This window comes from Bombina bombina, chromosome 1, assembly GCF_027579735.1.
Source record: "Bombina bombina isolate aBomBom1 chromosome 1, aBomBom1.pri, whole genome shotgun sequence".
Lineage (NCBI taxonomy): Eukaryota > Metazoa > Chordata > Amphibia > Anura > Bombinatoridae > Bombina > Bombina bombina.
In genome coordinates this window covers 849,503,677-849,527,245 of record NC_069499.1, presented here as the reverse complement: position 1 = coordinate 849,527,245, position 23,569 = coordinate 849,503,677, and the positions used below count along the sequence as shown (strand labels likewise).

At 39.6% G+C, this 23,569-nt stretch overlaps 1 protein-coding gene across 2 annotated transcripts in view; it reads left to right on the top strand.

Moving 5' to 3' along the window:
- SNX20 (sorting nexin 20) overlaps positions 1 to 19,917 on the top strand; it is a 108,335-nt gene extending 88,418 nt beyond the window's left edge. For both annotated transcript variants that reach the window (XM_053699486.1, XM_053699487.1), the window contains 2 exons: positions 11,805 to 11,956; positions 18,912 to 19,917. In XM_053699486.1, the coding sequence (XP_053555461.1) occupies positions 11,805 to 11,956; positions 18,912 to 19,589 (830 nt within the window). In that variant the 3' untranslated portion in view covers positions 19,590 to 19,917. The remainder of the gene's footprint in view (positions 1 to 11,804; positions 11,957 to 18,911) is intronic.
- The last annotated feature ends 3,652 nt before the right edge of the window (positions 19,918 to 23,569 follow it).

Here is a 23,569-nt window from a genome sequence, read left to right as displayed (position 1 = left end):
TGGACCACTCCCTACCCTGACATTGTGGTTCATCTTGTTCCTGTTGTCAGTGCCTTTGACCTTGCCTGACTTTCCTGTTTGGTTCCTGAATCTTACTACCCTTTTGGATTTGTTGTAAGACTGGACTGCTTTTCTGTTTACTGAACTTGGCCTTGTACCCTGACTATTCTATTGGATTCTCCCTGGATTTGGTGACTTTTCTGACTGCTTTTAGGTATCTGACCCTCGGCTTGTCTCCTGGCTATTCACTCAGTACCAGCCTGTCTCTGCTTCTATTCTTTCCTGTGGCATCATTCTGCTTCTCTGGAATCCTATTCCTGTATCCTATTCCTGCAGAGGGTGCCTGTCAAGTGCTTGCATCCTGTTTCAGTAACTAGCCCTGAAGAGGGCGCTTGCCAAGTTCCTGTATCCAGCACATGTACCCAAGCACTGCAGAGAGTATCTGTCAAGTACCAGTTACCCACTTCTGCATCTAAGTTCCACAGAGGGTGTCTGCCATATGCCAGTATCCAGCACCTGTGCCTTCCTCTGCCAGTCATGTGCCAGTTTATTTTTCAAGCATCTGTGACCTGCTCCTGTCTCAGCCTCTAGTGGGCATTTCTGTCTTGGCCTCAAGTGGGCAATTCCTTTCTCAGTTTCCAGTGGGCATTCCTGTCTCGGCCTCAAGTGGGCAACTTCTCAGCCTTAGAGTGGGCACTCTTGTCATTGACCCTCAAGTGGGCACTCCAGTCTCAGCCTTAGAGTGGGCAATTCCTCTCTAAACCTCCAGTGGCCATTCCTGTCTTGGCCTCCAGTGGGCATTCCTGTCTTGGCCTCCAGTGGGCATTACTGTCTTCAGCCTAGGTTGGCACTTTGTAATTGGCCTTACAGTTGGCACTTATGTTCCTGGCCTTATCGTGGGCATTACCTCAGATGCCAGTTCTGGTGTGGGCATGCCTGCTATCCATCTTGTTTCCATTCTCCAGTTCCAGTACAATAAACTTGCTTGCTTGTCTGTTTCTAAACCATGCCTAGGGGTAATTCCACAATGAAGTACACACCACTGGCCCCTTTCAGTTTTCAAGACAGTCCTATGTCTGCCACCTCCTTGCATATTCTTCTTAACCCACAACCTGCTCTTCAGAGCGTGAAAGCAACAATCTTCTTAAGAGACACTTAAATGAGATTGCGCCTTCGTGCTTTAACCTACATTACTGAACCCACAGACATGAATGCTTGTTCCAGTTTACAGGTTCAGTAACGTAGATGCAGGCAGTTTGAAGTGCATTCTCATCACTGTATTATCACTTCATTTGTATGGAGGCAGAATTATACATTCTTCTGAAAAAAAAATGATTTAAAAGACACCAGTACTGTTAGTGACAATCATAACAGTGTGAGTGTAACTTACAATCAAACATTAAAAATGAAATATAAAAACATGCCATATGTAGATGATGGGGTCCTGAAGTGACTTTTCCTACAGATCCCCTTAGCCGTTGGCGTCCCTCGAATTCCGATTGGCTGATAGGATTCTATCAGCCAATCGGAATTAAGGTAGGAATATTCTGATTGGCTGATGGAATCAGCCAATCAGAATCAAGTTCAATCCGATTGGCTGATCCGATCAGCCAATCAGATTGAGCTCGCATTCTATTGGCTGTTCCGATCAGCCAATAGAATGCGAGCTCAATCTGATTGGCTGATTGGATCAGCCAATCGGATTGAACTTGATTCTGATTGGCTGATTCCATCAGCCAATCAGAATATTCCTACCTTAATTCTGATTGGCTGATAGAATCCTATCAGCCAATCGGAATTCGAGGGACGCCATCATGGATGACGTCATTTAAAGGAACCGTCATTCGTCGTTCAGTCGTCGGCCAGGATGGATGTTCCGCGGTGGAGGTCTTCAGGATGCTGCCACTTCGCTCCGGATGGATGCCGCTTGGATGAAGACTTCAATCGGATGGAAGACCTCTTCTGGCCCGCAAAGGGCCCTGTTCAGGGCTGGTAAGGTAAAAGAGCTTTGAACTTTAGTAATTTAGAATAGGGTAGGGCATTTTTTTATTTTGGGGGGCTTTGTTATTTTATTAGGGGGCTTAGAGTAGGTGTAATTAGTTTAAAATTGTTGTAATATTTTTCATTTTTTTCTAAATATTTTTTTATTTTTTGTAACTTAGTTCTTTTTTATTTTTTGTACTTTAGCTAGTTTATTTAATTGTATTTATTTGTAGCAATTGTATTTAATTAATTTATTGATAGTGTAGTGTTAGGTTAATTGTAGGTAATTGTAGGTAGTTTATTTAATTAATTTATTGATAGTCTAGTGTTAGGTTTATTTGTAACTTAGGTTAGGATTTCTTTTACAGGTAAATTTGTAATTATTTTAACTATTTTAGCTATTAAATAGTTCTTAACTATTTAATAGCTATTGTACCTGGTTAAAATAAATACAAAGTTACCTGTAAAATAAATATAAATCCTAAAATAGCTCTAATATAATTATAATTTATATTGTAGCTATATTAGGATTTATTTTACAGGTAAGTATTTAGCTTTAAATAGGAATAATTTATATAATAAGAGTTAATTAATTTCATTAGATTTAAATTATATTTAACTTAGGGGGGTGTTAGTGTTAGGGTTAGACTTAGCTTTAGGGGTTAATACATTTATTAGAATAGTGGCGAGATTCGGTCGGCAGATTAGGGGTTAATAATTGAAGTTAGGTGTCGGCGATGTTAGGGAGGGCAGATTAGGGGTTAATACTATTTATGATAGGGTTAGTGAGGCGGATTAGGGGTTAATAACTTTATTATAGTAGCGCTCAGGTCCGGTCGGCAGATTAGGGGTTAATAAGTGTAGGCAGGTGGAGGCGACGTTGTGGGGGGCAGATTAGGGGTTAATAAATATAATATAGGGGTCGGCGGTGTTAGGGGCAGCAGATTAGGGGTACATAAGGATAACGTAGGTGGCGGCGCTTTGCGGTCGGCAGATTAGGGGTTAATAAGTGTAGGCAGGTGGAGGCGACGTTGAGGGGGGCAGATTAGGGGTTAATAAATATAATACAGGGGTCGGCGGTGTTAGGGGCAGCAGATTAGGGGTACATAAGGATAACGTAGGTGGCGGTCGGCAGATTAGGGGTTAAAAATTTTTTTCGAGTGTCGGCGATGTGGGGGGACCTCGGTTTAGGGGTACATAGGTAGTTTATGGGTGTTAGTGTACTTTAGAGCACAGTAGTTAAGAGCTTTATAAACCGGCGTTAGCCCAGAAAGCTCTTAACTACTGACTTTTTTCCTGCGGCTGGAGTTTTGTCGTTAGATGTCTAACGCTCACTTCAGAAACGACTCTAAATACCGGAGTTAGAGAAATCCCATTGAAAAGATAGGATACGCAATTGACGTAAGGGGATCTGCGGTATGGAAAAGTTGCGGCTGAAAAGTGAGCGTTAGACCCTATTTTGAGTGACTCCAAATACCGGCGGTAGCCTAAAACCAGCGTTAGGAGCCTCTAACGCTGGTTTTCACGGCTAACGCCAAACTCTAAATCTAGGCCTTTGTGTTTATCACCTCAATTGGAAGTTTTTCCATGAATCCACCACCCTTCCTGTAAAAAAATGCTTCCTCATGTTTCTCCTGAATCTGCTACCCTTTAATTTAAGATTGTGACCCCTTGTTTTGCCATTTATTTTTTTGTGGAAAATGCTTTCAGCTTCCACTTTATTAAGTCCCTTATTAAGTCCCTTCACCTCTTTCCTTCTCGCCTATAAACTATACATATTTAGGTCATAGAGTCTTGCTTTTTATGTTTTAAATCTTAGACCGTGTATCATTTTAGTAGCCCTCCTTTGGACAGTTTCTAGGTTATTTATATCTTTCTGAAGATATGGTCTTCAGAACTGTACACAGTATTCCAGATGAGGCCTAACTAATGATCTTTAAAGTGACATAAGAGCCTTGCTATTTCTGCTACTTATACCTCTCCCATTACAACCAAGCATTGTGTACCAAATTTTAAATAATCAGAAATTTCCCAAGTCCTGTTACTCTTTAGCTACAGTCATTAATGTGCCATTGAGGCTATAATTGGCCTTTGGGTACTTGGATCCTATATGCATAATGTTGCTCTTGGTAATAATACATTTCAGATCCCATTTATTTGCCCAGTCCTCCATTATTTTAATATAACTGTTCATTTTATCAACTCCTCCTGGAGCATCAACACTGTTTCAAATTTTAATATCATCAGAAAACAAGCAAATTCCACTGAAGCTCACTTCCAACATGACTTATGAACAAAACAGACCCACAAACTGACCCTTGGGGAACACCACTAATAACTGACCCCTCATTTGAATGTACTCCATTAATTGAAACCCATTGCCTTCTATCCTTAAGCCAGCAGTCTACCCACTTAACAATCTAAACATCTACTCCAAGGCAATAAATGTTGTAAATAAGTTTGTTGTGTGGGACATTGTCAAATGCTTTGCCTAAAGGGACACTCAGGTCAAATTAAATCTTCATGATTCAGATACAGCATGTCATTTTAAACAAAATTGCAACTATGAGTGTCTATATGAAGGACTTATAATATATTTTTTTACTGGATTGCATTTTGTATTAAACTGTACATTGTGACCCCGCTGCCATGCAACTGTCATGGCCATGCCCAGGATTTGAACCTGGGACTCCTAGTTTGCAGCCTGTTTCTCTTGTATTTTGTGGAAGTTTTTGGAGACCTGTTACCTGCAGTGGATTGCTCTCTGGCTCCACCTGCTTGGCAGCTGCAGGTAATTCTGCAATCGGCTCTCTTATAAAAGGCTGCTTCATGGACCACTCCCTACCCTGACATTGTGGTTCATCTTGTTCCTGTTGTCAGTGCCTTTGACCTTGCCTGACTTTCCTGTTTGGTTCCTGAATCTTACTACCCTTTTGGATTTGTTGTAAGACTGGACTGCTTTTCTGTTTACTGAACTTGGCCTTGTACCCTGACTATTCTATTGGATTCTCCCTGGATTTGGTGACTTTTCTGACTGCTTTTAGGTATCTGACCCTCGGCTTGTCTCCTGGCTATTCACTCAGTACCAGCCTGTCTCTGCTTCTAGTCTTTCCTGTGGCATCATTCTGCTTCTCTGGAATCCTATTCCTGTATCCTATTCCTGCAGAGGGTGCCTGTCAAGTGCTTGCATCCTGTTTCAGTAACTAGCCCTGAAGAGGGCGCTTGCCAAGTTCCTGTATCCAGCACATGTACCCAAGCACTGCAGAGAGTATCTGTCAAGTACCAGTTACCCACTTCTGCATCTAAGTTCCACAGAGGGTGTCTGCCATATGCCAGTATCCAGCACCTGTGCCTTCCTCTGCCAGTCATGTGCCAGTTTATTTTTCAAGCATCTGTGACCTGCTCCTGTCTCAGCCTCTAGTGGGCATTTCTGTCTTGGCCTCAAGTGGGCAATTCCTTTCTCAGTTTCCAGTGGGCATTCCTGTCTCGGCCTCAAGTGGGCAACTTCTCAGCCTTAGAGTGGGCACTCTTGTCATTGACCCTCAAGTGGGCACTCCAGTCTCAGCCTTAGAGTGGGCAATTCCTCTCTAAACCTCCAGTGGCCATTCCTGTCTTGGCCTCCAGTGGGCATTCCTGTCTTGGCCTCCAGTGGGCATTACTGTCTTCAGCCTAGGTTGGCACTTTGTAATTGGCCTTACAGTTGGCACTTATGTTCCTGGCCTTATCGTGGGCATTACCTCAGATGCCAGTTCTGGTGTGGGCATGCCTGCTATCCATCTTGTTTCCATTCTCCAGTTCCAGTACAATAAACTTGCTTGCTTGTCTGTTTCTAAACCATGCCTAGGGGTAATTCCACAATGAAGTACACACCACTGGCCCCTTTCAGTTTTCAAGACAGTCCTATGTCTGCCACCTCCTTGCATATTCTTCTTAACCCACAACCTGCTCTTCAGAGCGTGAAAGCAACAATCTTCTTAAGAGACACTTAAATGAGATTGCGCCTTCGTGCTTTAACCTACATTACTGAACCCACAGACATGAATGCTTGTTCCAGTTTACAGGTTCAGTAATGTAGATGCAGGCAGTTTGAAGTGCATTCTCATCACTGTATTATCACTTCATTTGTATGGAGGCAGAATTATACATTCTTCTGAAAAAAAAATGATTTAAAAGACACCAGTACTGTTAGTGACAATCATAACAGTGTGAGTGTAACTTACAATCAAACATTAAAAATGAAATATAAAAACATGCCATATGTAGATGATGGGGTCCTGAAGTGACTTTTCCTACAGATCCCCTTAGCCGTTGGCGTCCCTCGAATTCCGATTGGCTGATAGGATTCTATCAGCCAATCGGAATTAAGGTAGGAATATTCTGATTGGCTGATGGAATCAGCCAATCAGAATCAAGTTCAATCCGATTGGCTGATCCGATCAGCCAATCAGATTGAGCTCGCATTCTATTGGCTGTTCCGATCAGCCAATAGAATGCGAGCTCAATCTGATTGGCTGATTGGATCAGCCAATCGGATTGAACTTGATTCTGATTGGCTGATTCCATCAGCCAATCAGAATATTCCTACCTTAATTCTGATTGGCTGATAGAATCCTATCAGCCAATCGGAATTCGAGGGACGCCATCATGGATGACGTCATTTAAAGGAACCGTCATTCATCGTTCAGTCGTCGGCCAGGATGGATGTTCCGCGGTGGAGGTCTTCAGGATGCTGCCACTTCGCTCCGGATGGATGCCGCTTGGATGAAGACTTCAATCGGATGGAAGACCTCTTCTGGCCCGCAAAGGGCCCTGTTCAGGGCTGGTAAGGTAAAAGAGCTTTGAACTTTAGTAATTTAGAATAGGGTAGGGCATTTTTTTATTTTGGGGGGCTTTGTTATTTTATTAGGGGGCTTAGAGTAGGTGTAATTAGTTTAAAATTGTTGTAATATTTTTCATTTTTTTCTAAATATTTTTTTATTTTTTGTAACTTAGTTCTTTTTTATTTTTTGTACTTTAGCTAGTTTATTTAATTGTATTTATTTGTAGCAATTGTATTTAATTAATTTATTGATAGTGTAGTGTTAGGTTAATTGTAGGTAATTGTAGGTAGTTTATTTAATTAATTTATTGATAGTCTAGTGTTAGGTTTATTTGTAACTTAGGTTAGGATTTCTTTTACAGGTAAATTTGTAATTATTTTAACTATTTTAGCTATTAAATAGTTCTTAACTATTTAATAGCTATTGTACCTGGTTAAAATAAATACAAAGTTACCTGTAAAATAAATATAAATCCTAAAATAGCTCTAATATAATTATAATTTATATTGTAGCTATATTAGGATTTATTTTACAGGTAAGTATTTAGCTTTAAATAGGAATAATTTATATAATAAGAGTTAATTAATTTCATTAGATTTAAATTATATTTAACTTAGGGGGGTGTTAGTGTTAGGGTTAGACTTAGCTTTAGGGGTTAATACATTTATTAGAATAGTGGCGAGATTCGGTCGGCAGATTAGGGGTTAATAATTGAAGTTAGGTGTCGGCGATGTTAGGGAGGGCAGATTAGGGGTTAATACTATTTATGATAGGGTTAGTGAGGCGGATTAGGGGTTAATAACTTTATTATAGTAGCGCTCAGGTCCGGTCGGCAGATTAGGGGTTAATAAGTGTAGGCAGGTGGAGGCGACGTTGTGGGGGGCAGATTAGGGGTTAATAAATATAATATAGGGGTCGGCGGTGTTAGGGGCAGCAGATTAGGGGTACATAAGGATAACGTAGGTGGCGGCGCTTTGCGGTCGGCAGATTAGGGGTTAATAAGTGTAGGCAGGTGGAGGCGACGTTGAGGGGGGCAGATTAGGGGTTAATAAATATAATACAGGGGTCGGCGGTGTTAGGGGCAGCAGATTAGGGGTACATAAGGATAACGTAGGTGGCGGTCGGCAGATTAGGGGTTAAAAAATTTTTTTCGAGTGTCGGCGATGTGGGGGGACCTCGGTTTAGGGGTACATAGGTAGTTTATGGGTGTTAGTGTACTTTAGAGCACAGTAGTTAAGAGCTTTATAAACCGGCGTTAGCCCAGAAAGCTCTTAACTACTGACTTTTTTCCTGCGGCTGGAGTTTTGTCGTTAGATGTCTAACGCTCACTTCAGAAACGACTCTAAATACCGGAGTTAGAGAAATCCCATTGAAAAGATAGGATACGCAATTGACGTAAGGGGATCTGCGGTATGGAAAAGTTGCGGCTGAAAAGTGAGCGTTAGACCCTATTTTGAGTGACTCCAAATACCGGCGGTAGCCTAAAACCAGCGTTAGGAGCCTCTAACGCTGGTTTTCACGGCTAACGCCAAACTCTAAATCTAGGCCTTTGTGTTTATCACCTCAATTGGAAGTTTTTCCATGAATCCACCACCCTTCCTGTAAAAAAATGCTTCCTCGTGTTTCTCCTGAATCTGCTACCCTTTAATTTAAGATTGTGACCCCTTGTTTTGCCATTTATTTTTTTGTGGAAAATGCTTTCAGCTTCCACTTTATTAAGTCCCTTATTAAGTCCCTTCACCTCTTTCCTTCTCGCCTATAAACTATACATATTTAGGTCATAGAGTCTTGCTTTTTATGTTTTAAATCTTAGACCGTGTATCATTTTAGTAGCCCTCCTTTGGACAGTTTCTAGGTTATTTATATCTTTCTGAAGATATGGTCTTCAGAACTGTACACAGTATTCCAGATGAGGCCTAACTAATGATCTTTAAAGTGACATAAGAGCCTTGCTATTTCTGCTACTTATACCTCTCCCATTACAACCAAGCATTGTGTACCAAATTTTAAATAATCAGAAATTTCCCAAGTCCTGTTACTCTTTAGCTACAGTCATTAATGTGCCATTGAGGCTATAATTGGCCTTTGGGTACTTGGATCCTATATGCATAATGTTGCTCTTGGTAATAATACATTTCAGATCCCATTTATTTGCCCAGTCCTCCATTATTTTAATATAACTGTTCATTTTATCAACTCCTCCTGGAGCATCAACACTGTTTCAAATTTTAATATCATCAGAAAACAAGCAAATTCCACTGAAGCTCACTTCCAACATGACTTATGAACAAAACAGACCCACAAACTGACCCTTGGGGAACACCACTAATAACTGACCCCTCATTTGAATGTACTCCATTAATTGAAACCCATTGCCTTCTATCCTTAAGCCAGCAGTCTACCCACTTAACAATCTAAACATCTACTCCAAGGCAATAAATGTTGTAAATAAGTTTGTTGTGTGGGACATTGTCAAATGCTTTGCCTAAAGGGACACTCAGGTCAAATTAAATCTTCATGATTCAGATACAGCATGTCATTTTAAACAAAATTGCAACTATGAGTGTCTATATGAAGGACTTATAATATATTTTTTTACTGGATTGCATTTTGTATTAAACTGTACATTGTGACCCCGCTGCCATGCAACTGTCATGGCCATGCCCAGGATTTGAACCTGGGACTCCTAGTTTGCAGCCTGTTTCTCTTGTATTTTGTGGAAGTTTTTGGAGACCTGTTACCTGCAGTGGATTGCTCTCTGGCTCCACCTGCTTGGCAGCTGCAGGTAATTCTGCAATCGGCTCTCTTATAAAAGGCTGCTTCATGGACCACTCCCTACCCTGACATTGTGGTTCATCTTGTTCCTGTTGTCAGTGCCTTTGACCTTGCCTGACTTTCCTGTTTGGTTCCTGAATCTTACTACCCTTTTGGATTTGTTGTAAGACTGGACTGCTTTTCTGTTTACTGAACTTGGCCTTGTACCCTGACTATTCTATTGGATTCTCCCTGGATTTGGTGACTTTTCTGACTGCTTTTAGGTATCTGACCCTCGGCTTGTCTCCTGGCTATTCACTCAGTACCAGCCTGTCTCTGCTTCTAGTCTTTCCTGTGGCATCATTCTGCTTCTCTGGAATCCTATTCCTGTATCCTATTCCTGCAGAGGGTGCCTGTCAAGTGCTTGCATCCTGTTTCAGTAACTAGCCCTGAAGAGGGCGCTTGCCAAGTTCCTGTATCCAGCACATGTACCCAAGCACTGCAGAGAGTATCTGTCAAGTACCAGTTACCCACTTCTGCATCTAAGTTCCACAGAGGGTGTCTGCCATATGCCAGTATCCAGCACTTGTGCCTTCCTCTGCCAGTCATGTGCCAGTTTATTTTTCAAGCATCTGTGACCTGCTCCTGTCTCAGCCTCTAGTGGGCATTTCTGTCTTGGCCTCAAGTGGGCAATTCCTTTCTCAGTTTCCAGTGGGCATTCCTGTCTCTGCCTCAAGTGGGCAACTTCTCAGCCTTAGAGTGGGCACTCTTGTCATTGACCCTCAAGTGGGCACTCCAGTCTCAGCCTTAGAGTGGGCAATTCCTCTCTAAACCTCCAGTGGCCATTCCTGTCTTGGCCTCCAGTGGGCATTCCTGTCTTGGCCTCCAGTGGGCATTACTGTCTTCAGCCTAGGTTGGCACTTTGTAATTGGCCTTACAGTTGGCACTTATGTTCCTGGCCTTATCGTGGGCATTACCTCAGATGCCAGTTCTGGTGTGGGCATGCCTGCTATCCATCTTGTTTCCATTCTCCAGTTCCAGTACAATAAACTTGCTTGCTTGTCTGTTTCTAAACCATGCCTAGGGGTAATTCCACAATGAAGTACACACCACTGGCCCCTTTCAGTTTTCAAGACAGTCCTATGTCTGCCACCTCCTTGCATATTCTTCTTAACCCACAACCTGCTCTTCAGAGCGTGAAAGCAACAATCTTCTTAAGAGACACTTAAATGAGATTGCGCCTTCGTGCTTTAACCTACATTACTGAACCCACAGACATGAATGCTTGTTCCAGTTTACAGGTTCAGTAATGTAGATGCAGGCAGTTTGAAGTGCATTCTCATCACTGTATTATCACTTCATTTGTATGGAGGCAGAATTATACATTCTTCTGAAAAAAAAATGATTTAAAAGACACCAGTACTGTTAGTGACAATCATAACAGTGTGAGTGTAACTTACAATCAAACATTAAAAATGAAATATAAAAACATGCCATATGTAGATGATGGGGTCCTGAAGTGACTTTTCCTACAGATCCCCTTAGCCATTCAGGATATCACGTAGTCACACGTATACATATTTATATGCACCTATACATATCTAATAGGGATAAATTGAGCTTTAATGAATTGATATAATGTATGTTAGTAGAACATACATTAGAATATATTCTGTGGCCATTTCAGAGAGTTTACAAGTAGCTGTGAAATAGTGTTAAAGATGTAAAGTTCCTATAGGTATTGAATTTGAAAAGCTGTTGAAAATTGACTCAAAAATGCATTGTGATTGCTGAGAACATTTTGTCCATATTGGAAAAATAGGGCTTTTATTGAGGAACCAAAAACCCATTTGTGAGTGCGGGAAACATCCTATTGTGATCTTGCCAAATTGAAAAGTAGCGTTTTCTTGCCAAATTGAAAAGTAGCGTTTTCTTGCCAAATTGAAAAGTAGCGTCAAAAAAGAGCTGAAAAAAACACTGCCGATTGATTGTGATCGCGGCCATAGTTATATGCAACCAACAGTGCAATAATAAAATGCATTTTCTTTTAGTAAGTTTAAGTCCCTTTAATTTCATTACCAAAATATTTAAAATTTAATATTATTCCTTAAACAAGATTTAAAAAATGCTCTAAAACATATATACGTTACATATATATTTACTTGTATGTGCCATAAAGCAAAGTAATAAAAATAAGAAACATACTTGAATTATGAAATGACTAAATGAGCTGTTTGTGTTTTCTAGATACCATTTCTTCTCCATGTCCTCACTACCTCATGACAACAAGGGAGCTTCAGCTGTACTGGAAAGCAGAGAAATCCAAAAGAAAACCAGTTAGGCTTGTTTTTGATATTCAGTCCACTCGCATTGCTGAGGATTTCCTGTCAAAATTTGTGGTAAGTATTTATGGTGAAATATGTAAACTCTTAAGCATTTTATCCAATCCAGAACCCGTATAGCTAGGTAAATAGCTCTCAATCTATCATTTGCCTTTCTAAAATTCTTTGAGGAACCTTGCGAGATTATTTAAGAATTATCACCAGTATTTCGAAGTCCCTCAAAATTTTTTTATTTCTCATTCCAATGTTCTTCACATAGCAGAACATGTTCTATTTATTGTTAAATAAATATTTATATATATATATATATATATATATATATATTTATTAGGTAAAATATATATCTATACCTATATATATAGTATATGATTATATATAGGTATAGATATATACATTACAGATATATAGGAATATCTATTTAAAAATACTTAGGATATACAGTATTCCCCTATGTAAAGAACATATGTGAAATATTTAATGTACATACACAGTTAAACACTTGATTAAATATGAATATTGCATGAATTCTTAGTCTTCTCACCTGGGTGTAACTTATCTCCCTGTCTCCAATCAATTAAACTCAGCTGTCTGTAAAAGCCTTATAAATTTAAGACCAGCTAGGGGATTGCGTTTGCTGGGGTCTGATCGTTTGTAGAGTATTCCATCTCTCTAAGCTCCCATCTCTCTAAGTGACCATCTTTAAGTGGCAGCTCTAAGAATTAGACAAGAATTGAACAAGATTTGAAGAAGATTTGAGGCAAGCTAAATATTTTCATTTCAAAAACAATCTTTTGCACTTAACATTCTGTTATGTTTTCAGGAATGCTTTTCCTTTTAACAGTCTCATGTCTATTCCACAAGCAGGCTCACATGCTCATACCTTACCCTTCTCCACATGTAGTTTATATTGGCCCCTCTTTCTTCTCCATACCTTAGCTCTCATGAACTACTTTCTATTTTAAAATCCATATCAATAAACTGCACTACCTCACAAAAATAACCCCACTGCTATAAATCTCATTCTCACCTACTCTTACTTTCCATCTTGCTGCTATTAGCATCAGGCGACATCTCTCCAAATCCTGGGCCCACCCTCATTCCCACCATTACCCAATCACACACTCCTGATAGAAACTTTAATAAAAGCAACACACATAACCTTATTTCCATCCAATGCATCCCATATGCACACACTCCTTTCACCTGCGCACTTTCTGCAACAAACTTACAACCATTCATGACCTGTTTATATCAAATGCTTTCACCCTTTTAGCAATTACCGAAACCTGGCTATCTCCTTCTGACACCATTTCCATTGCTGCTCTCACACATGGTGGTCTTCACTTTAGCCATACCCCTAGGCCAGGTGAGAAACATGGCGGCAGTGTTGGGATCCTGCTCTCCATCTCCTGCACTTATCAGTACCTACCTCCAATCCCATCTCTGTCCTTCTCCTCCTTTGAAGTCCACTGTATTAGCCTGTTCTCCCCCCTCTCCCTCAAAGTGGCAGTCATATATCGCCCTCCTGGACCGACCTCCCATTTCCTTGACAACTTTGCCACCTGGCTTTCTCACTTTCTCTCTACGAATATATCAACGCTAATTCTTGGGGACTTCAACATTCCCATTGACAACCCATCTGCCCCTGCTGCCTCTAAACTTCTTTCACTCGCATCCTTCTTCGGTCTCTCACAATCCACCCTATTCCCTACTCACCATGATGGACACTCCATTGACTTGGTATTTTCCTACCTCTACTCTATATCTGACACCACCTGTCGCCTTTTTCCCATTTCAGACCATCACCTGGTCACCTATAATATTAATACAACAGCTAAAACCACTTCTCCATCCTGCCCCACACCTGTAGAAATACACATGCTGGTGATCCGCTCCAATTTTCAAAAATCATTCAAAATCTCCTCCCTCACACTTCCATTATAACCTGCCCTGATCTCGCTACAGCCCACTATAGCAAAACGCTTTCCTCTGCATTAGACACACTTGCCCCTCCCCCAACTGCGCAAAACATCATGTCGTCAGTTACAGCCCTGGCATGCTCAGCAAACACGCTATTTGCAAAAATGATCCTGTACTGCAGAGCGTGTCTGGAGGAAAACTCACTCTGAACCTGATTTCATATACTATAAGTTTATTCTTTGTTCATACACTTCTGCCCTTCACTTAGCCAAGCAAACCTACTTCTCTTCTCTCATATCTACTATTTCCTCAAACCCTAAACGACTCTTCTCCACTTTTAACTCTCTCCTCTACCCACATGCTCCATCCCCCCATCTGTCTTTAGTGCTCAAGACCTGGTAGACTACTTTTTAAACAAAACACGTACTATCCGAAGCAACATCCCAACACCAACCTGCAATATTCCAACAACAGACACAGTTACTCCCTCTGCCACCCTCTGCATCTTCTATCCAGCCACTGAGAATGAAGTTTCTTCCTTACTATCTTCCTCACACCTCACTACCCTACCTGCCCGCTCGACCCTATCCCTTCCCATCTAATACCCTCCCTGTCTTCCACCCTCACTCCTGCTCTTACCCACATCTTTAACCTATCTCTCTCTACCAGCTCATTCCCATCTTCTTTCAAACACGCAAAAGTCACTACTATACTCAAAAAACCCTCCCTCTACCCTAATTCTCCTGAAAGCTACCATCCCATATCACTGCTTCCACTAACATCAAAACTCCTTGAGAAACTAGTTTACAATCGCCTAACCCACTTCCTGTACACCAACTCTTTGCTTGACCCACTACAATCTGGATTCCGCCCCAAATACTCAACTGAAACTGCCCTTACCAAGGTTACTAACGATCTTCTCTCTGCTAAAAATATTGGCCACTACTCTATACTCATCTTACTTGACCTCTCAGCTGCCTTCGACACAGTTGACCACCCCCTCCTCCTACAGACCCTTTGGCTTCTGTGAGGCTGCTCCTAGATTCACTCCTTTCTCACAGGTCTTTTTCTGTGTCATTTGCCGGCGACTCCTCCTCTCCTATGCCTCTGTCTGTTGGAGTACCTCAAGGATCTGTTCTGGGTCCTCTACTCTTCTCCATCTATACTTCTTCGCTGGGTAAACTTATCACCAATTAAGGCTTCAAATATCACCTCTATGCTGATGACACCCAGATCTACATCTCCACCCCTGCTCTCTCACCCTCTGTCCTTTCTCATGTCAGCGACTGCTTATCTGGTATTTCTTCCCGGATGGCCTCTCAACACCTAACGATTAACATGTCCAAGACTGAGCTCCTTCTTATCCTTCCCTCAAGCTCTACACCGACTTCTGACTTCTTTATCCCTGTTGACGGCATCACCATTTCCCCATCGCCCCAAGTCCGCTGCATCGAAGTTACACTTGACACAAATCTATCCTTCGTCCCCCATATCCAATCACTTTCTACATCCTGCTACAACCATCTACGCAATATTTCCAAGATTCGCCCTTTTCTAAACACGCTAACACCACAAAGCAAATAATCCACTCCCTTGTTATTTCCCGACTTGACTACTGCAATAACCTACTCGCTGGCCTTCCTCTTTCCCGCCTCTCCTCCCCTTCAATACATTCTAAATGCCTCTGCCAGGCTGATCCACCTTTCCCGTCGCTGTGTATCTGCTACACCTCTCTGTGAGTCCCTTCATCGGCTCCCCATTTACAGCAGAATTAAATTCAAAATTCTCACCCTTCTTACATACAAAGCTCTCACCAACGCCGCTCCCCTCTACCTATCCTCTCTAATAAACAAGTATACTCCAGCCCACCCACTAAGATCCAACAATGACCTGCTTCTTGCATCCGCGACTATCACCTCCTCTCATGCTAGACTGCAGGACTTCTGTCTTGCAGCACCTACCCTCTGGAACACTCTCCCTCGCGCTGTCAGGCTTTGCCCTAATCTTTCTTCCTTTAAATGCTCCCTGAAGACTTGTTCAGGGAAGCCTACCACCCAACTCAATAATAAATAAATTTCACTTACCTCACATTTCCCTCATCTAACTCTGCATTAACATCTTTCTCAATCTTGCAGTCCTCACCTTCTGTTTCTCAACCTCCTACCCTTCTAGATTGTAAGTTCCCACGGGAATAGGGCCCTCAATTCCTCCTGTTTGTGTTTGTAAAATTTGTCCTGTCTCTTACAAGCCTTATATTGTTTTATTTAGATGAATTGTATCTATGAACAGCGCTGCAGAATATGTTGGTGCTTCATAAATAAAGTATAATAATAATAAAATAATATGATTTTTAATGTTTTCAGCTACTTGACTACAAAGGGCTCCAATGCGTGCGCGCGCGCACACACACACACACACACACACACACACACACACACACACACACATACATACATATATATATATATAAATATATATATATATATATATAGTATATATCAAAATAACAAGAGTATTGCGTTGAGCAATGATACTTTTTTATTGGACTAACTATACATTTATAAGTTGACAAGCTTTCAGAAGAGTTCCTTCCTTTATCAAGTCTGAATCAATACTGACCAATTCAATGGAATTTACAGATTATATCTTAAAACACAGAATAGCTAAGAACAGTGATTTTTAACCTTTTTTTTGCCTTGGCACACTTTTTTTCATTAAAGAATCCCGTGGCACACCACCATCCAAAAATTAAAAAAAAATCACACATTGTAGCCTAATACAGCATATATATATATATACACATACACACAAACACACACATACTGTATGTATTGTGCTGTTATGCCATGCCTCCTACAAACTACCCCTGCACTGGGAGTAAAAAACAAGCAAAGTTTAAAAAATATGTCACACTGTTGTCAGTCTGCCGTGGCACACCTGAGGATCTCTCACGGCACACTAGTGTGCCACGACACACTGGTTGAAAAACACTGGCTAAGAAGACAGAAAGTGCAGGGAAAGGAGGAGGTGTCGTAAAAATCATGAGGGGGGCTTAGGTAACAGGCAGACAGTGTCCAGTGTAGGAGAACAGACGGGGAAATATATAGCTATACATAGAGTATATACTGACATAAAGTTATATATCAACATTGAATCAATATCTATAAAGATGTGAAATTGTATATACAGGGGGAATACAAAAGTTAAAAAAAGACAAATGTGTGGACATAGGCTTACCTGTGTACCTATGTATAAAGAATGTGGAATATACAATGTAATTGACTAAATGAAAGTACATTACAAAATTTTTTGATAATGTGTTAAGAATCCAGAGTCCACATTTAGTCCAGAATTAAACAAGTTGAAGTGCATTATCATTTTCATTTCAAAGGGTTTTCTTTCCATGGTGTTTTTGAAGTTGCCTCTGAGAATTTTGATTTTGAGGTTTTGGATGGAGTGGTCAGGTTGGATGAAATGGTGACCAACAGGTGTGCAGTATTTTGTTTCACAGTGGTTTTTGATTGAGTGTCTGTGTAAGTTCATCTGAAGGTGCAGTTTTTGGCTTGTTTCTCCAATATAGCATGCCACTTCACATGCAGTGCAATGTATCTGGTATACCACATTTGCAGATATACATGAGTATGCCCCTTTAATGTTATAGGATTTATTATTGTGATTTGCTGTGCTGCTTTCACAAACGTGTTGACACAGTTTGCAGAGAGCTTTATAGCAGCACTTGGTTCCATTCTGAGTGTTCTTTTTCTCCAGGGGTAGCTTCCTATGTACCAGTTTCTGTTTAAGGTTAGGTGGTTGTCTGTATGCCAGGATTGGGGGTTTTGGAAAGATTTTTTTGAGTGTGGGATCCTCTAGGAGTAGTGGCTGTAAGTCTTTTATGATTTTTTGTATCCCTTCCACAGTAGGGTTGTATTTGACTACTAGTGGGATACGTGATATGTTTTTCTTCTCCCTGTATTGTAGTAAGTGTTCACGTGGAGTATTGAGGGCAGAGTTAATTTTTTTATTTATAATCCTTGTTTTGTAACCTTTTTCTCTGAATGATTGGGACAGTGTGATGAGGTGTTTGTCACGGCCCTTGGTATCTGAGCAAATTCTGTGGTATCTTGTAGCCTGACTGTAGATTATGGATTTTTTAATGTGATTGGGGTGGGAGCTGGAACTGTGGAGGTAGCTGCATCTATCTGTTGGTTTCCTATATACAGATGAGTGCAGTTTGCCATTTGTGATGGATATTGTTGTATCCAGGAAGCTGACAGTCTCTAGAAAAGTTCATTTTAAGCTTGATTGATGCATGAAATAGATTAAATGATTTATGAAAATGTTCAAGGTTTTTTTCTCCTTCTGTCCATATGATGAAAATATCATCTATGTAGCGAAAGTATTTGAAGGGTTTGTGAGGATGAGTGGCTAGGAATCTCTGTTTTAAGTCAGCCATGAAGAGGTTTGCGTACTGTGGTGCCATTTTGGTGCCCATGGCTGTTCCGAATTGTAAATTCCATTGAATTGGTCATTATTGCTTCAGACTTGATAAAGGAAGGAACTCTTTCGAAAGCTTGTCAACTTATAAATGTATGGTTAGTCCAATAAAAAAGTATCATTGCTCAATGCAATACTCTTGTTATTTTGATATCTAAATCTCTGGACTAACACGGCTACTCCAATTAACGTATATATATATATATATATATATATATATATATATATATATATATTAAGTATACATATATATTTATGTGGTTATATGTGTATATATGTATGTAATGCTCAATGTTATCTATATGAAAAACATGAACTAACGCCCTCTAGTGGTGAAAAACTGTAAAAATGCATTTAGATTAGAGACTGCCTTCAAGGGCTTAGAAATTAGCATATGAAAATCCTAGGTTTAGTTTTCAACTGAGAATTCCAAGAGAACAAAGCAAAATTGTCGATAAAAGTAAATTGGAAAGTTGTTTAAAATTACATGCCCTAATTGAATCATGAAAGTTTTTTTGGACTTGACTGTCCCTTTAATAAAGAACATAGAGTAGGTATTTCTATTCTAACTTGGTAAACATTTCATTTTCTTTTTCAGTTATACAAAATTGTCATTATCAAAACAGGAAGTTACGATGGAAGCAAAGTTTTTATCGAACGCAGATACTCTGACTTTGAGAAGCTTCACAAGAACTTGCTGAAAGACTTTAAAGAGGAAATGGAAGATATTATGTTTCCCAAAAAGGTGTTGATGGGCAACATGATTCCAGAAATAATAAATAAGAGGATACTGATGCTAAACGACTACCTCAGAGAGTTGTATGCTATAAAATACATCAGAAAGTCCAAGAAATTTATGGACTTTTTCATCAATCCTGAACTTGAGGAAGGTTATAGTTGTCTGCGTGGAGGACAGTATGATAAAGCCCTGGAGATCTTCCAAAACATTGTATATCTCCAAGAAAAGATAGCCAGCCATTTTCCTACTGTAATGATTCCATCCCTCTGTGCCTTGCTTGTATGTTATAAAGACTTGGATGAGATTGAAAAAGCTTATGAAGTAGGAACTAAAGTTGTTCCTCTTATAGAAAAACATCCCGGACACAAATATTATGTCCCATTGCTGGATACAATGATTTCACTGGCTTATAAACTTGAGAAGGACTTTGTGTCGCTGCAGAAACAGCTTTCTAAAGGGGAAAACATGATGAGGAGAGGTTTAGAAATCACTATGTTTACCTTAAAGGAAATGGTGGTGCAGGAGTGCACTAGCTGAAGAAAGACATTGGAGCTTGCATGACTTGCTTTGTTATGTTTGAGATGGATAGCGCAAAGTCACATGGTATGAAAGTTTCAAATCCATCCAATTGTTTTATATAAACTTCCTCAAAAAAGACTTGAAGAGCAGGAGATTGGCATATGTGCCCCACATCCACAGTGTTTTATATATTAGACATTTTTCTGCCAATCGCTATTTAATAGCTTGTTATTTATTGAATGATTGTTTTAAAAGCTTCTATGTAAAGGCTTTTCTTTTGTATAAAACTGTAAATATAAACTTTCATTGAACAAGTTTCAATCCTATAAACTTGGTATTTTTTTAACCTATCGTATTATTTGTGGTCGAAGTGTGAAATTACGTCTGACATATAGGAGTTTATTACATATCTATTAATGTTGCAACTGCAGTATATAAATATTCCACAAGGGTATATAATGTTTCAAACAACCTGGATCAAAGATTTCTACAAAGTGAAAAAAAATCTTTTAATTTAATGTCAGTACTAAAGATACCTCGTTTTAATTTGCTTTATATATTGAAATATGTTATATACTAAATGAAACCTTCAAATAACTGAATCAGAAAATGATTTTATATATATATATATATATATAGCAAAATTCAGTATCTGCACTCTCACCAAATCTCCACAACTGCCAGGGTGCTCTCAGGAGTATGTAGTAGATAAATGATTCAAAGCACTCTCTGGACTTCTGACAACAAAGACAAAATTTATTGTGATAGTGACGTTTCGGGACCAGACCTGTCCCTTCTTCTGACAGTCAAACACTGCAAAACTCAAACTTAAATAGACCATACAGACCCTCCCCTATATTGCTACCAATCACAGGTAAGCGTGTGCAAAAGTAAAGACCACACCAACAATAAGGTGTGGACAAGTGATAGTGTATCATGTGTAATTATGAAAGTGTATACCATAGAAACAACTAAAAGATCATTATAAGTATAATCCTTGTGTATCCTCATAACCATTGATCATAATAATTGAATTATAAAATCAAATTAGTACAAATTAAGTGCAAATTTGCATACTACATATTAAAGATTCACCCCTTCAAAGTGCTCAAAATGGATTCAACCACTATTCAGTGGAACCACCCCTCTTCATTGATAGGTGAAAATCTACAATCACCATTCAACTATATACTACGTTTATATGTATCATCAAAACAAAAGACCAAGCTATTGTTTTGCTGTACCTTCACAGCACCTAAATGTGAGGAGTCACTAAACACCAAACACAAAACGATTTCTATAAAAGCACTTTATACCTGCTTACGATCACATCGTAATCCAATGCTGCTGTCATAACACTCCTTGACACACCTCCTCCTCTCATAGGTGTAAATCTACAACCACCATTCACCTGTATACTACGTTTATTTGGATCATCAAAACAAAAAGCCAAGCTATTTTTTTGCTGTACCTTAACAGCACCTAAATGTGAGGTATCACTAAACAGAAAACACAAGACGATTTCTATAAAAGCACTTTATACCTGCTTGCGATCATATGGTAACCAAATGCTGCTGTCATAACACTACTAGACACACCTCCTACTCTTATAGGTCAGGAATACACACCCCTCTCTACCTCATTACATGATGGAAAATAGACAAACAGACTAAAGCTGATAGTTCCTTATTTGTTCAAATAGCCAGAACACAAGGAGCGCACCGATTACAAGTCACCTCTTTCCCACATAATACAAGTGTGCCCTGTGTAATCTGATCGCAACTCGGGTCAGTCGTCCACGAGCACATCCCTCCAGATCGCATAGGTCAAATGTTATCATCTGAGCTAGAGATCAAGTGCACTCTAGTAGCGCATATCCCATAGAATATTCATTACAATACAGGCCGTACGGTCAGATCGCAGCCAAAGGCAACTGTCATCCTGACAATTGCGGCCACACCCCTCACGTTCTCATAGGTCAATAGCCATCATCGCAAGCCTCACTGTCGTCAAACCAAAACAAACAAACCCTCAACAGATCAAATCCCTAGGTTATTACTCAAAACCACACATTAAGTGCTTGTATAACATATATGTAATCATAATATGAGCTGTCATCACCAACCCATATTTTACATATTAGCTACAACTACAGAGATCTGAAGTACAAAGTGACATAATTTCCTTATTAACTACAACCAAACACACACACTTGTGTATGTATATTCTAAAATACCCAAACCTTTATAGTCTAAAAAGAATCTCATCATTAAAACAGTGATAAGTAATATCAAACAGATATTAAAGCGCCACCAAAAATTATATATAAAGTAAGAGATATAAGCACCTAAAAATTACCTAAAAATTACCCGCACCTAGCAATTAAGCGGAATATGAGACCACAGGCAAGCCACTATATAGCACATGGAAATCCATTATCAAATGGATGTTCCAGGCCAAGAGACGACTAAAAAACATATGTGATCATCAAGCCTAAGAGAAGCCATTAATGTGAAGGATCAAGCCATCAATACATAAGTAGACCAATACATAAGTAAACACAATTGAGCACTTAAAGAGAGTGAATCTAATATATCAACTGATCAGGCTCTGCACAATATAAAAGTGTGAACAAAAGTGGTGTAGTGAAAATATTCAGTGTTACATAGTGAAATGAAAGATAGGAAAAACAAATATTACACATACAAAATTAAAATTAAGAATTAAAATGAAAGCACAGTTGTCTACTGTAAACTGCCTAAACAATGGGATAAACCATGCATACATGGCCCCAATTGCTGTTAATAGACTAAATGGATGAAGCTAAATATAATTAAATAAGAGGCAACAAATGACTAGGACATTATTTTCACTCCTCAACATATATACAATGGATCAGGACTCTCATTTGGTGATTGGATCCATTAGCCCAAGAATGCTTGCCAACCAGATTGTATATTGAGGCCTCTGGGCACCAATGTTCCCAATTCATGAATCCAACGAGCCTCCTTTTTGTGTTTGGTGTTTAGTGACTCCTCACATTTAGGTGCTGTGAAGGTACAGCAAAACAATAGCTTGGTCTTTTGTTTTGATGATACATATAAACGTAGTATATAGTTGAATGGTGATTGTAGATTTTCACCTATCAATGAAGAGGGGTGGTTCCACTGAATAGTGGTTGAATCCATTTTGAGCACTTTGAAGGGGTGAATCTTTAATATGTAGTATGCAAATTTGCACTTAATTTGTACTAATTTGATTTTATAATTCAATTATTATGATCAATGGTTATGAGGATACACGAGGATTATACTTATAATGATCTTTTAGTTGTTTCTATGGTATACACTTTCATAATTACACATGATACACTATCACTTGTCCACACCTTATTGTTGGTGTGGTCTTTACTTTTGCACACGCTTACCTGTGATTGGTAGCAATATAGGGGAGGGTCTGTATGGTCTATTTAAGTTTGAGTTTTGCAGTGTTTGACTGTCAGAAGAAGGGACAGGTCTGGTCCCGAAACGTCACTATCACAATAAATTTTGTCTTTGTTGTCAGAAGTCCAGAGAGTGCTTTGAATCATTTATCTACTACATACTCCTGAGAGCACCCTGGCAGTTGTGGAGATTTGGTGAGAGTGCAGATACTGAATTTTGCTATATTTAATACCCCATGGTATAATGCACCCACATCAAGGCTGAGCTTTGCCTATTCAGCAACTTCCCTTATTCTTCTTTTTTTGTGTCTACTGAACTGTTTACAAAATGGAGGCGAATGAGGCATTAACACAGACTGAGGACAATACAATTGCACTAGGTGCCTGTGGAAAGGAAAAAGAAGAAGATATACTGATGTTTACAGATGAGGACGCTGATCTCATCAGATTCGGCTCAATTGAAGAACAACAAGTGGAGGAGTCCAATCAGTCACTATACAACACCTGGGCCAAACTCAAACAGAGAGAAATAGACCTGAACTTACATGGGACGTAT